At 43.1% G+C, this 14956-nt stretch overlaps 1 protein-coding gene across 1 annotated transcript; it reads left to right on the forward strand.

Annotated features, from left to right (window-relative positions):
• Positions 1-3628: 3628 nt before the first annotated feature.
• On the forward strand, positions 3629-7891 carry Defb130b (defensin beta 130B). Its single transcript, XM_006992997.4, has 2 exons — positions 3629-3785; positions 7568-7891. The coding sequence occupies exons 1-2, from the start codon at positions 3728-3730 to the stop codon at positions 7747-7749; spliced, it is 240 nt and encodes a 79-aa protein (XP_006993059.1). The 5' UTR covers positions 3629-3727; the 3' UTR covers positions 7750-7891.
• Positions 7892-14956: the final 7065 nt, after the last annotated feature.

Consider the following 14956-nt stretch of genomic DNA (forward strand, 5'->3'; position numbering starts at 1 on the left):
CTTCTGTATTTTATTATAAATTCTTGTTCATCCCTCAATAAATAATAAAGAAAAATAGCAAAGAGAAGGCTGTGTTTTTTAATTATTATTTTATGTGTGTGGGTGTTTGGGCTCTATGTATGTCTATGTACCACAAATGTTACAGGTGCAGGTATGGGCCAAAGAAGGTGTTGGATTCCTTGGAACCGGAGTTACAGACAGTTGTAAACTGTCATGTGGGTGCTAGGAATTGAACCTGGGTCCTCTGAAAGAGCAGCCTGTGGTCTTAACCATTGAGCCATCTCTCCAGTCCCAGAACATAAACTTTAAAAAGCAGCCTTCTCGGGGAGAGACGGCTCAGTGGTTAAGAACACTGGCTGCTCTTCCAGAAGACCCGGGTTCAGTTCCCAGCACCCATATGGCAGCTCACAACTGTCTGTAATTCTAGTTCCAGAGGATCTGATGCTATCTTCTAGCCTGGGTGGGCACTGAATGCATGTGGTACACAGATAGACATGTAGACAAAACACCCATACAAGTAAGATAAAAAGACATAAAATATTAAAGTTTGTGTTCTACCCCATCTTCTACTGTGGTTGGGTTCCCAGTGTATTCCATCCTCCTACCTGGTCTAGGTGAGCTCCTGGTTCCCAATGTCCCCTGTGGAGTAGGAAAACGGGTATCTTAGCCACTGCCTTTGTCCAGCATCTCAGTCCTTCTTCACCCTGTTTCTGAGTCGACTCCCTTCTCCCATAGGAAAAATGCACACCCTCCCATGCAAGCTTTCGGGGTCACCCTCTTGTAAAGGGAACACACGTCACCTTTCACAGAGTGGTGCCAGCGAGCGATGGCACATCCTCACAAGGATGCAAGGGGCCTCCATCCCTCACTGAAAATGGACCAGCGACCTAAGTGTTAGCTCAGAAACAATAAACTGCCGGAAGAGAATGGTGGAGAATTTAACAAGTTGGGTAGACAGCATGGGTTTATTATTTTTTAAATCGCACCCCAAAAGCAAAGGCAACAATGTGAAACTATGCAAATGGAATAATCTCAAACTCTAAAGCATCTTTGCTTCAAAGAAAACAACCAGCAGAATCAAGGGACAAACTGCTCACGGGGAGAAAACATTTGCACTCCATTTATCTGACGAGGAAGTCATATCCAGAATATACCAGGAACTCAATACACAGTGAGAAAACCTGATGTTTTTTAAAAGGGAAAGTTATTTGAATAGACCTTTCTCAAAAGAGAACACACAAATAGTGTGTTCAAAAAGTATATAGAAAAATTGTGAGTGCCCAGGAAACGCAAGTTGTGTGCATCATAGGGTGTCCCGTCACCCCAGTTGGGATGGCTATCATCAAAAAGAAAAAAAAATCACAAAAGCCAATGAGATCGTGAGGGAGAATGACTCACACAATGCCAATGGGGATAGAAATTAGTACAACCAGGAAAGGGAGCAGAGTGGAGGCTGCTCAGAGTTACAAGCAGAGCCACGGGATCCAGCAGTGGCACAGCTGGACAGAACTGCAACACTATTTTCAGGAGCCATCTGTCTGTACTCCAGTGTTTACTGCAACACGAGTCACATCAGCAAAGAAACAGAACCCACCTAACTCCCTATCTTCGGAGGGATAAAGAAAATGTGATATCCATATCGTGAATGCAGTAAAATAGCACCCCATCATTTAAAAGGGACAAAATCCTACCATTGTCAGGAATGTGGGTAGAGCTGGAGATTAATGACAGTGTTCTGTGACGCCAACCACAGGAAGACCAACACCACATTATTCCGTTCTACCCTGTTCTCTCCGGGACATAGACACTTCCCCCGAACTGGCAACTCTCTAGTGAGCTCTTCTCTCATGAAGCTTTTGAAAGGTGTCTGAACATTGTTTTCATCTGCGACAACATGGGTAGAATCGGAAAATGTATGAGGTGAAATCAACCAAGCCCAGAAATGGAAATAGTGTGTTCTCACTCACTAGTGGAAGCTTAAGGAGGCTGATAATCTATGAGAGGAGAGGAGACTGGCCATCACTGGAGGATCAGCTGGAGCAGGAAATGGTGGGGTGAGAAAGTGGAGGATAGACAATCCCAGTGGGGGAAGAAGTTCTGTTATACAGCATGCCATACTTTTAATATGTCGATTTCTGAAGCTGTCATACATGTCTACAATGTATTTTCATCATTTCCACCACTCCTCCTCCCTCTAACTCCTCCTAGACCTACCTCCTCTCCCTACTCCTCCCCTCCCTACTCCTCCCCTCCCTGTCCCTCCCCTCCTTCCCCCCACTCCTAATTTTGTATCTTCTATGTTTTCTATTTTGCAAGATATGCCTGTAGGTATAGCACTGTCAAGAACATTCTAGGATCAGGCATGGCAGCGCACACCTTTAACCCCAGCACTCGGGAGGCAGAGGCAAGTAGATCTCTGTGAGTTTGAGGCCAGCCTGGGCTACAAAGAGAGTTCTAAGACAGCCAGAGAAACCCTGTCTCAAAAAACAAAACGAAACAACAACAAAATAAACACACACACACACACACACACACACACACACACACACACACACACACACACACACGCAACATTCTATGGTGTTCTGCTCAGATTTAAGACCCCTCCTAAGAAAGAAGCACATGCCTACTGTGTAAATCTGGCCAAGGACCAGAGTTGGGGAGCTCATAGGCCTCAGGAGTAAACCTACTGCTATTATTTGTCAAAAAATACCAAGGTATCATATTGTCCTCTTTCTACCCATAAATTAGAGCAGCTGTCAGACTTCATTAGAGAAGATTCTTTGTTCAGTGGACCATGGTTAACACAGAAACTCACAACTGGTCAAAATGCAGAGAGGTGACTGTGGCGTGCTCAGCCACAAATGGAACATCTGTGTAACACACACACACACACACACACACACACACACACACACTATACAAGGCTCAGGAACGATTGCACCCCCAAAAGGAAGGGAAGATATTAAGAGCCAGGGGTCGGGGTGAGCAGGGCAAAACACGTCTTCTGGACAGGATAGGAACTGTCCTCATGAGCTTATGGCAGCTGTGATGATCTGCCTGCATAAGACCTGCCTGAGATCACGCCAGCCAACATTTCCGCACAAAGTGGGAAGGGGTTAATGAGTGCCTCACCCTAACTGAGGAGCTGTGGGGAGCTGACAGCTCCTGGGGGAGGGGGAGTTTGTTTTCTTTAAAGGTGTGGCCCCGGGTAGGTGGATAACCTTGCACTGTAAGTATACAGACATCACAAAGGGAATGTGATGGGCTATTAGAAAAGATATGTAATATTTAATTAAAGAGTTCAAAGCGCTAGGGGATGTTTGATCATGTTCACAGGAAGAGAGTTGCTAATACATGCTGTGTCCATGTAGCTGATGATAACACAGCCCTCCACAAACAGGCATAAACAGTATATGCCATGTAAAAAAAAATTTAATCATGAATTGTGTTTTCCAATAAGAGAATTGGCTAAAGATACTGACCTCTGGTGAAACTGAGAGCATATAGCAGAAGGAAAAGATTAACCATCTGGTTTCCTGTTACTAGGTTAATTTGTCACCAAATTTAGAAACTCTAAGGTTTGGAAATATTCCAACAAAAGCAGTTTTTCTTCTTTGCATGCTAAGCTTCACTGACCAGACAGAAACCTCAGGCCCCCAGAAGTAAATAAAAGCTCTGCACTTCACCATCACTGACCACCTTCCACACTGCTGGCCACTCAACCATGAGACCTCATTCCTGTCTGTCTGTCCTCTTCCTCTTTGTAATGATAATGCCGAAAGGTAAGCCGGGAAATGAAGGCAGGAGCAGGGCTTCTTAGGAGGTCTGCTGAGGTGCACAGCTATACTTTTGTCCCTTATCACTCAGATGTCAGCACATGGACTTGAGTATCCCAAAGTCCAACATCTTCAGAACTGATGAAGTTCAAATCCAGAATTGAGTGGAGGAATCCTATCCACAAAAAAAAAAAAAAAAAAAAAAAAAAAATGGGGCCCAAGAACCCCACCACTGAGAGGGGAAAGCCAAGGTAAAGAAACAGAGGCTGAGAAACTACTTGACTAAAAACTTAAGTCAATAGACTTTTTTAAAAAATGGCTACCACCAGCACCCTAGTCTTCAAGGGAGTGCGGAGATAAATCAACTCATTTTGCTGAGTAGATGGAGCTATACAGTCTATCGGTGAGACGTGTATGTAAACACTAGAAGCAAATAAAAAAAACTCGGGACCAGAGGAATTATGAAAGTGAAGAGAATGGGAAGTGTCAGTTTTTAAAATGTAAAGCACGTGTAAGAATCTGGTTGCATCCTTGAAACACAAAATTCACACCTTTGAATGTTAGTTTATAGAATCGGAATTAAAGCTGCTCCAGTTCTCTTTTGGCTGGTTCGTGCAGATTCTGGTGAGAACTTACAAAATTCACTCCCTACTGCTTTTTGGAAGGAAGGGGGCTTGCTGAGCCTACCTGAGGGAGCAGGGGGCTGGACAGTGGTAACAGCACTGCCCACCACCAGCAGGGGTGCCTCCATCTCTCTGTCCTCACCGAGAGAGCCCTTCTCTGCTCATCTCTGAGATCCGCTTAGAGCACAGCCAAAGCCTCTCACTTTTGGCTTTGGGCCTAATTTATGAACATCTCCATATCTAACCTGGCACACAGCTGCACTCTCACAGAGGAGTTTTTACAATCCTCAGTTTATTTCTCAGCCCTAGTCAGAAAGCATGGCTGAGGTGGACAGACTCACAGGAACATGTGATGTAAAATATGATGGTAATTATCTGAACGTAGACGGCACTTTAGCGGTCATATCCTTCACTGTAGATAACAGAAGCCAGGCTCACATGCTTTCACTAAGATCACACATGTGCTTGCAACACTGGACCAAGTCTTGTTTCCACCAATCCATGCAGACATAAAAATGGCAACTGATTTCTGCCAGACTTTTGCCTCAAGGTCTCTTAACTGAGTATTGAGGCAACTAGAGAGATTCTTTGCCACGTGTGACAGCATTAAAGAACCCAGAGGTTACTAAGCTAGGTGGTGTAAACCAAAGGTGTCATTCTGCTATATAAGTTAATTGAACTCAGAATAGACACTATGATGGTCGTTATCAGGGCTGGGAGGTGAAGAGAAGAGGACAGGGGGGGTTGATATAAAAATTCAGTTGGACAATTCGGTGGGTAAATTTTATAGATGAATTCTAAAACCTCCTGACCATGGCTCTTAAAAATGTGAAGAGGTTGGAACTCACAGTAAGTATTCTTATGGTAATAAAACGGAGTACTGAAGGGTTATTGAGGAGGAGGGGAGAGGTGGCCTCCTGCAGAGCTGACAGGGAACTCAGAGGCCTCTGACCCTGGAGATCAGCTTTCCTTTGCTCTCCCCAAATCGGTTGCACTTCGAGGACAGAGTTCCTCAGTGGAGGGGAGCACTTCACATGGCCAGGCCTCTTGTGAACCCAGAACATCAAAGACGCAGGAAAAGATCAAAGCCTGTAACTTTTATTGTGTTTTTTTTTTTTCAATTCTTTTTATTGTTTGAGAGCTTTATGCATGCATATGATGTGTTCCGATGAAACCCACCCCCTCGTCCCTCCCCTCCAGGTCTTCCTCTCTCCCTCCACCACTTTTCTCTCTCAGCGTCATGTGCCTTGTTTTACTTTTATGGATTGATTTTTGCGTCAGCTGCTGTCCCTTGACATTCAGGTGGGCTCTCGGGCACAGGTCTGGGGGTGCCGCAGCTGCAGCAGCGGCAGCAGGGAAGGTGGAGGTGCAGTGTGAGTGTCTGCAAAGACAGCTGAGGGGTGCACAAGGAGGACGGGGGAGGGCAAAGCTGTTGGGGAAGCAAGTCAGGGCCAGGGCCAAAGGTTATCTACACTGGAACCTGGACCCGTACCCTAGCCCCTGTGTGCTTTGTTTTTAAAAGCACTGAGCCAGCTTCTCCTAAGGACCATAAGCAGGTGCATGGCTTTTATATAACATCCACCTTCATCATCAGTGGAAAGAATGACCCTCTGTGGTGCTGGAAAGGCCAGCAGAAGGGCACTGACATGCAGCCTTAGCCATGCTCTCCTCAACAGCCAAATGAATTAAGAAAATATGTGGATATGCTTGAAGAAAACTTCCAGCTCTGAAAAGTGTCTCCATGCATGTCCTCATCCAGAATGATCTCAGCTGAACTGCTGCTCCAAAGCCTGAAAGCTTAACCAGCCAAATGCTTAACCAGCCAAATGCTTCTAGTTTCTGGTCCTCATGCCTTATATACCTTTCTGCTTTCTACCATCACTCCCTGGGATTAAAGGCTCACTTTTTTGGATTAAAGGCGTGTGTCACCACGCTTGGCTGTATCCTTGAACACATGGATTTCTGCCTCTGGAATGCTAGGATTAAAGGCGTGTGCTACCACTGCCTAACTTCTATGTTTAATATTGTGGCTGTTCTGTCTCTGACCCCAGATAAATTTATTAGGGTGCACAATATTTTGGGGAACACAATACCACCACATTTCCCCTTTTTTGTCTAAAATTTAAAAAAGCTTATAACTAATACAAGAAAAATTATATCCAATAAGTATATACAACATACACAGTCAAGATTACATTAATGATGTCTAGTCCATTAACATTTGACAGATTCAGACAAAAAACTCCATTAATATATTAACAATGTTCAGTCCAGTAACATTTGATAAACTCAGACAAAAAATATCATTTTTTATCTTATTTAAAACAAGTAGTTCCTTTTTAAAAGAAGATTCAAAAATTGACCTTTTTATCTTATCATATTCATATTCTCTCTTTTTTCTTTTCATAAAAGTTTCAGTAATCTACCTTTTGTCATTTTTATATCTTCCCCTTTTTCTTTTCAGTGTAGATTCAGTGATCTACCCATTTATCCTATTATTTCTTTATCTTTTTTCTCAGAGTAGATTCAATTATCTACCTCAAATCTATATTCTTTTTTCTTTTTTAAACAAAAACTCTGAATCTAATCTCCTTGTTCAGCTTTTTTCCTGACCATTAACAATTAATAACTTGTAACCAACCATCATAAACAATGACAATTATCCATAAGTCATTGAACGACCAAAAAACACCCACCCCACCTCTTGGGAATGTGGACAACGTTGGAGATGAGAACTTATGCATCTAATAAAGATGCTGTTAAAACTGCTTCTTGGTGGAGGTATTGATGCCTTCAGTGAAGGGTGATTCACTAGAGAGGAAACAGAACAAGACACTGTGTGTCCACTAAAGTTCCAAAGACATCTTCTCCATCATGTTAACAGTAAACACTTCCACACACTTAAGATGTACTGCCCAGGGTGAGGACCACATCTCTAAAATCTCACAAGTTAGCCTGCTAATTCCAAGGTGTCTATAAAAAAAAAAAAAAAAAAAAAAGGAAAGAAAGAAAAAAAGGATACTACTTCTGTATAAGCACATGATCTTTCTGTGTAGACAATATTTGTCTCCCATTCCAAAGCCACCTGCTGGGGTTGGGGCTTCACCCGTATTTACAGTACGCTGAAAGTGAATTAACAGTGTTGTCCAATGTCTTCCTGCGCAGGAGAGGCTGGTTTTCTCCCAGGGGAAAAGCAGTGCATTTTTCTGAAAGGGATATGTAAAGACATAGCGTGCACATCCACGGATGACACCATCGGCAAATGCAACGACGAGAAGAAGTGCTGTAGGAGGTGGTGGGTGCTTGAGCCCTACCCAACGCCCATTCCCAAAGCGAAGGATCCTTAGACTGGAGACAAGTGCAAGCCCTTCGAACTCCGGCAAGCATGGACACGCTTTGCAGACTCCTGCTTAGCCACACTCACCTTCTCTCTTGCCTGTAAATAAATGTCCCGAGTCCATACTTCCTGGTCTCTGCAAGCCTCTTAAAGTTCTTCCAGAAGTTAGTAAAAGGAGTTGAGAGGGGAAATCCCCACACTGCTTCAGGATGTATTGGAACACCTCTGCTCAGTGTCCAGCTTCATCACTTTAAAAACAGGTTTGAGAAATTATTTGGGATTTATCATAGCAATACTCTCCTCTCTAAATAATAATAATAATAATGATACAACTAGAAGAAAATGTACGAGAACCTCATATCTTGAAAATATTTGAGCAAAGTGAGCTTCCAAAAAAAAAGGTCAAGGTAGAACTTTAAACATGTGAAGTATGAATCTGAAGCACACAATGATGGATTGCCTTCCCTGGAATATAAACCCTGTCTCTCATCCGCTCCTGAAAGCCTAGCATTTTTCTAGGCTGGGAGTGTAGCTCAGAACCAAAGCACTTGACTAGCCCTGGCTTGAACCAATAAGTATAAATATAATTTTTCACTACTGATGAGTTCTACTTGGAGCATGCATATGGGTAAAAGACTGTCAGTCATGTGATCTTGCTGACACTGCACCTGAGAATCAGGCTGTAATCCCTACTTCCTCCCCCAGAATACAACCTCAAGTAACAGAATCCAAATCCTTAAAATCCAAAAAAAAGACTACATTTCTTTGTGTTTATTACAAAAGACTAAAAAATTCCTAAATCATATAATTCTGGGAGAACATAACTTTAAATTTCCTTACAATACATCTATTAATGTAAAAGGGTAATTTATCTGTGGAACTTGAGAACACGACAGACCATCTTACAGACTAGTATGTACAGTAAAATACTTAGGATAAACACACATGGCTTTGCATAATAACAATGGTTGCACGGGTAAAACAGTTGTGAACAAGTCAGACATATCATAAATAAGCCAAAGTGAAATATACAAATGCATACCACTGTGATCAGTGATTGTGTGCTTCTCCATTTATAACCATGGTAGTTTAAAAAATCATGACAGATAAATGAAGTCTATTAACAAAACCAGCAAGAAGACACTATGAATTCTCACCATCGACGGCCACCCAACAAGCCAAAACCTTTTTATCTTCCACAAGTGAAGAAATACCAAAAAAAAAAAAAAAAAAAAAAAAAGGCTTGTCTTTGTCTTCATTAACTGACGAGGTCTCGGCGTTTCTGTGCATATGCACAATATCAAAACATAAAGATGCCTCGTTATACTCTGTGCACTGCTTTTGGTGCATGAAAATCTGTTCTGGTTGGTTTTTGTCAACTTAACACAAATCTAGACATTAATTAAGAAAATGTCTCTCTAAGACTGGCCTGTAGGCAAGCCTGTAGGGAGGGGCATTTTCTTGATTAATGATTGATGTGGGAGGGCCCAGGCCATTGTGGGTGGTGCAACCCCTGAACAGGTGGTCCTGGGTTCTCCAAGAAAGCAGGCTGAGCAAGCCAGGAGGAGCAAGCCAGTAAACAGCACTCCTCCATGGCCTCTGCTCCAGTCCCTAAATTGAGTTCCTACCCTGGCTTCGCACTGTGACAGACTACAAGATGTAAGCTGAAATAAATCCTGTCCTCACCAGGATGCTTCTGGGCATGGTGTTTTAGAAATCTTAACTAAGACAAAATCCATTCCTCTTGCCCTCGCATACAGACTTAAATTGGACAAAAATAATCCTATTGATGCGATAGCATCTTTCATATATGTCTTCTTACCTCATGGGTCACGTGATTATTTCTAAGTATACAGTAACTTTCAGGCTTCTTCAGGCAAACAGAGCTTTGCTTCGCTGAAAGCTCTTGGAATCTCATCAGCTGGAGGGGTGCCAATGCAGGCCAAGGAGAGGGTGTGTGTGTGGGGGGGGGTGTGTTTGTGTGTGTTTGTGTGTGTGTGCTTGTATGCCTGTGTACAGGTACCTGCAGAGGACAAAAGAGAACACCAGATTCCCTAAAGCTGGAGTCACAAGCAGTTGTGAGCTGCCTGACGTGGGTGCCGGGAACCAAACTTGAGTTCCTGACAGAAGAGCAAGTGCCCTGAGCCACTCTCCAGCTCCTCCTTACCAAATGTCTAGGGAGAAGTTCAAGTCTGAAACCCAAACTCAAAGAACAAATCTCTCTAAAGACATAACAAAGCCCAAAGACATCAAAATCCAAATGATTAGTTCCTGAACTGATCTTTCCCACACTGGGATCCAAAGTTTTCAATTAAATAACTGAAAACTTCAGCATCGGTTTTGGACTCTTCGTCACAAAGACCCTGCAGTGACTTGGGAAGCTTTAATTGATTCGCTATCGGGTCTCTCGTGGTCTTCACGTTTCATCTGAGTGAAGGATCAGATAAGAGAAATAGAAACTATACCAGACAGCTGAGGAGGCGGCTTATTTGGCAAAGTTCCTACCACACAAGCACAAAGACCTGAGGTTAGATCGCCAGAGTTCTGTTTTTAAAGCCCAGCATAGAGCCACGTGGCTATAACCCCAGTCTTGGGATGGGAGGGCAAACTGGGAGTATCCTTGAAGCTCATTGGCCAGCCATCCTAACAACAGATGATGCGCTTCAGGTTCAGTGAGAGATGCTTTCAGAAAATCGAAGTAGAGGGCAATCAAGACAAGACTTCCACCCACACGTGCACACGTGTGTGTAGACGAATTTCTAAGCGGTCTTATTAAATAAAAAAAAAAAAAAAACATAGAGCCAAATAGAGGGGCGAAAGCCTTAGAGATCAGGGAAATAGGAATAGCCACCAGCTAACCTTACCTCACCACGCTGCAGCTTCCAAAGTGCCACGACTTCCTGTCTGCACAGACTTTTAGTGCCTTGCTGTTCTGCCCTCTCATTGGCTCTTAGCCCAGCTACCTCACTTCCTTGTCACTGCCTGTCCATACAGACCTCCAGGTCTCTATGGTTGGTGCTGGGATCAAAGGCATGTGTCACCACGCTTGGCTCTGTTCCCTAGTGTGGCCTTGAACACACAGAGACCCTGCCTGCTAAGTGATAGGATTAAGGGTGAGTGCTACCACTACCTGACTTTTGTGTTTACTTAAAATGGCTTACTATTTCCTCTGATCTCCAGGCAAACTTTATTTATTAATATACAAATAAAATACCACCATATTCAGCACAAATAAAACATCACCACACATATGTGTGTGCATTCCCACTTATACAACACCACACCACACACACATAATAAATAAAAATAAGAGTAATTGAAAAGTTTTTAAATAAAAAGAAACAAGATCAAAAGAAGACAAAATAAAAGTCTCAGCACTCTCCCCTCTGCAGATAGGAAGCAAAGGAAGTAAATGATGACGTTCTGGAGTAATTGGCCATGGGACTCAGCAAGTCCCCAAAAGATGGGAACCCCTTCAGACATGGATGCTTGGGATGCTGACCCTAGAGTCATGACCAGGGGACTTCCCACAGAAGAAAGGGTAATTAGCATAGCCTAGGTGAACTCCATTCTTTTGAACATCATCAATCCTAGCTACAAGAGACTGGCCCACTCATCACAGGCTGCAAGCCAAATTAGGAGACCCAGAATCCTCACAGTAGCTCCACTTCAGGAAAGAAACTTGCTGTGCCCTACCCCCAGTTCATGAGACCAGGCTTAGCCACTACACACTGTCTGCAGAGGCCACTGTGAGGATCCATTCTTCCTGGGAGAACACTAATTTCAGTGTATAAACATCCCTGGATTCCCACCATACTTGCTCTAAAGTCTGTAACCCCGTAAACCTACATAGACCCACAAAGCAGAACCCAAGACACGACAGTGCCCTACAATACACTGGTGCTTGACATAGTGGCAGGTATGGTTGGAGGCTTGACCCCTGTGTTCCAAGACTGGTCCCCCTGCCCACACCCGTGGTGTCCATTGCTGCCTTCACCAAGTGCCAACACTTTTGACAGAGTTCCTTCTTCACTTCAGTAAAAGCATAGACACACCAGAAGTGAAGGACTGGAAAGAGCTGTTCCAGGCAAGTAGAAAAAAAAAAAAAGATATACACAGAAGCAGCTATACTCAGTCAGCTAAAACCGAGGGGGTGGGAGAAGAAGAGATCAACAGGTCAGTTCAATATGAGGAAAACAACAATTTTATATATAACCACTACTGGAGTACCCAATTACACAAAGCAAAAGTAGACATTGTTAGAGCTTATGATGTTTAGTGTTGTCAACTTGATATGATCTGGAATTGCCAGGGAGATGGGCCTCTGGGCCCAAGTGTATTGTTTTGTAACTACTTCCTCAGAACAGAAACATTTCATACTAGAGGGAAGAGGGGAACTCATAAGACACACAACTCTTACAATACCTGAAAGACCCAGGAAGCTCAGAAAGCCACCAGATCTAGGAGGCTCCTCTGCTATGGGATGTCTTTCTGTATGCTGTGAATATGTGTTGCTCTGACTGGTTGATAAATAAAGTTGTATTGGCCTATGGCAAGGTAGCTTAGAGGCAGGCAGGAAATTCAAGCAGATAGACAGGAAGAAGAAAGGAGAGAGAGGAGGAGCCGCCAGCTGCCACCGAAGGAGAAGCAAGATGCCAGCAGACTGCTAAAGCCATGGAACATGTGGCAAAACATAGATTAATAGAAATGAGTTAATTTAAGATATAAGAGCTAGCTAGGGAAAAACCTGCCATAGGCCTTGCAACTGGTAATTAATATTAAGCCTCTGAATGATTATTTTATAAGCAGCTGAGGGACGGCACAGCTGTGTGGGACACAGGAAAACTTCCAGCTACATTTGGCGCTCACCATTGGGCATTGATCCACGTAGACCTAAGAAAGGTTAAAGATTCTGAATGCACAGAAATGGAGCCACACTGGGCTTCCTAGTCTCAGTCTCATGCTAGCAGCAGGGTAGAGACTCGTCTCTCAACAGCTGCCTTTGAGATGGAGGTGGCCACCAGCCGCCATAAGCTAAGCAGCGTGGCAGATTTCCACCGCAGTACACAGTGGCATCTCCAAGCCATGCAGCACACTGCTTGGTGGATTTAGCTTTTGCTAGTACAGACAAGTACAAGTAATACCAACACATAAAGTCACTCCAGTAAACTCAGTGATTTGAGTGAAATCGTCTCGTTAGTATAATGTCAGTGTGCTGTCTGGGTGAACAAACGTTTGTTCACACACCTCCAGACAAAGTCCATGAGTCACCCTCCTGGCCTGAGCACAGTGCACACTAAGGACCTCCTTTCATCACGCCACCTAGGTGAAGTGTATCAGCAACCCCAGGAGTCACATGGTAAGAAAATGTGGCCAGAAATTGATGGGTGAGTAACCAAAAAACCCTAGAGTAACTTTATAGCATTTAAATAGTGAAAGTATAAACACAAAATAAGAATAAGTAAAGGTATTGTGGAATATCTGTGAAGTTCATTCTGTAGCCATTAAAATTATTTTGTCTACATTATTCTGAAGGGAGGCTGGATATGACAGAAGTATGATATATGCATCCTGGAAAGGTTATAATGGAACATACTTTGTACAACTAGTATGCATTGTTTACCCTGGCAGCACATATACTAACATTGGACTCATACAGAGATTATTAGCATGGCTCCTGTGAAATTAATATGCACTAGTCACCATAATTTCACAGTGTTATATGGAAAGAATGGAATGGGGGAAATATTTGGAACAAAATTAAAAACTAGAAATAGATCTGTGTTATTTCCATTCTATCCCTCTGATGAAACACCATGGCCAGGGCTGAAGAGATGGCTCAGTAGTTAAGAGTACTGACTGCTCTTCCAGAGGACCTGGGTTCAGTTCCTAGCACCCACATGGTGGCTCATAACTGTCTGTAACTCCAGTTCTAGGGTACCTGATACCCTCACACAGACATACAGGCAAAACACCAATGCATATAAAATAAATTATTTTAAAAAACACCATGACCAAGGCAACTTATAAAAGGAAACATTTAATTAGAAGCTTGCTCACAGTTTCAAAGGGTTAGTCTATGAAAAAAAGCCATGTAAAGATGTAAAATACACAGAGAGTCTGGATAATGTATGTTATTGTGTTGTTGTTGAATTGAGGAAGGAAGTCCTAAGAGACATTTGATTATAAATGGCAGGGAGCATGGTGACAGATTGGCAGGCATGGTGCTGGGGTGTAGTGGGTAGCTGTTCCAGCTTTGACCTGGAAGTACTACTGCCATTGAGGCTTCCTATAACTGCCATGCCTATGAGGCGGGGCCAGGACAGGAGCCCTTAAGACCCAAGATCTGGATGTGCTGGCTCTCTTGGTTCCTGGATTCTGGACGCTGGATATAGACTGAGCAGAATTCCCCAGAGAACACTGCTGGACTGCGCTACACCTTTCCCAGACCCTGTAACCTATCCCTTCACTTGTGAGCTACCTCATAAAATAAACCTCCCTTTTATCCACGTGGAGTTGCCTTAATACTTTCACCAATACTGGGGCAGTAGCTGAAAGCTCACATCTGATTACAAGAAGCAGGCAGAGGGAGAGCAAGACCGGGCCTGATGTGGGCTTTTGAAACCTCAACGCCACCCCCAGTGACATACCTTCTCCACCAAGGCCACACCTCCTAATCCTTCTCAAAACAGTTCCACTAACTGGGACCAATCATTCAAACATATGAGTCTATGGAGGCCATTCTCATTCAAACCATCACAAGGGTTCCTCGTTAGTATAGTGGTTAGTATCCCTGCCTGTCAAACCATCACAAGATCCTGAAAAGGAGAAATTTGACCAAAAAGCAAATAAACCAAAATAGTAAGAATCTTTTAACTGTGAATGCTATACTATATTTATCATTATACAGAGAATCTTATTAGTTTCCTGGTTTTCAGATAAAAATATACTATTTAAGAGTAAGAATAAAAATATTGAGTATCCTAGATGAGCTGATACATGCTTTTAATCCTAGCATTGTGGAGGTAGAGGCAGGTGAATCTCTTTGTGCTGTGAGATAATGCTCTTGTATACTGTAAAAATTTGTCACTCAAATTGGTTTAATAAAATACTGATTGGTCAGTAGCCAGGCAGGAAGCTTAGCAGATTAAATGCTTAAGTGGTCAGAAAAAGATAAAGATATGCAGTAAAACAGGTTCAGAAAAAAACCCAAAAAA

The sequence above is a fragment of the Peromyscus maniculatus genome, chromosome 9 (assembly GCF_049852395.1).
Source record: "Peromyscus maniculatus bairdii isolate BWxNUB_F1_BW_parent chromosome 9, HU_Pman_BW_mat_3.1, whole genome shotgun sequence".
Classification (NCBI taxonomy): domain Eukaryota; kingdom Metazoa; phylum Chordata; class Mammalia; order Rodentia; family Cricetidae; genus Peromyscus; species Peromyscus maniculatus.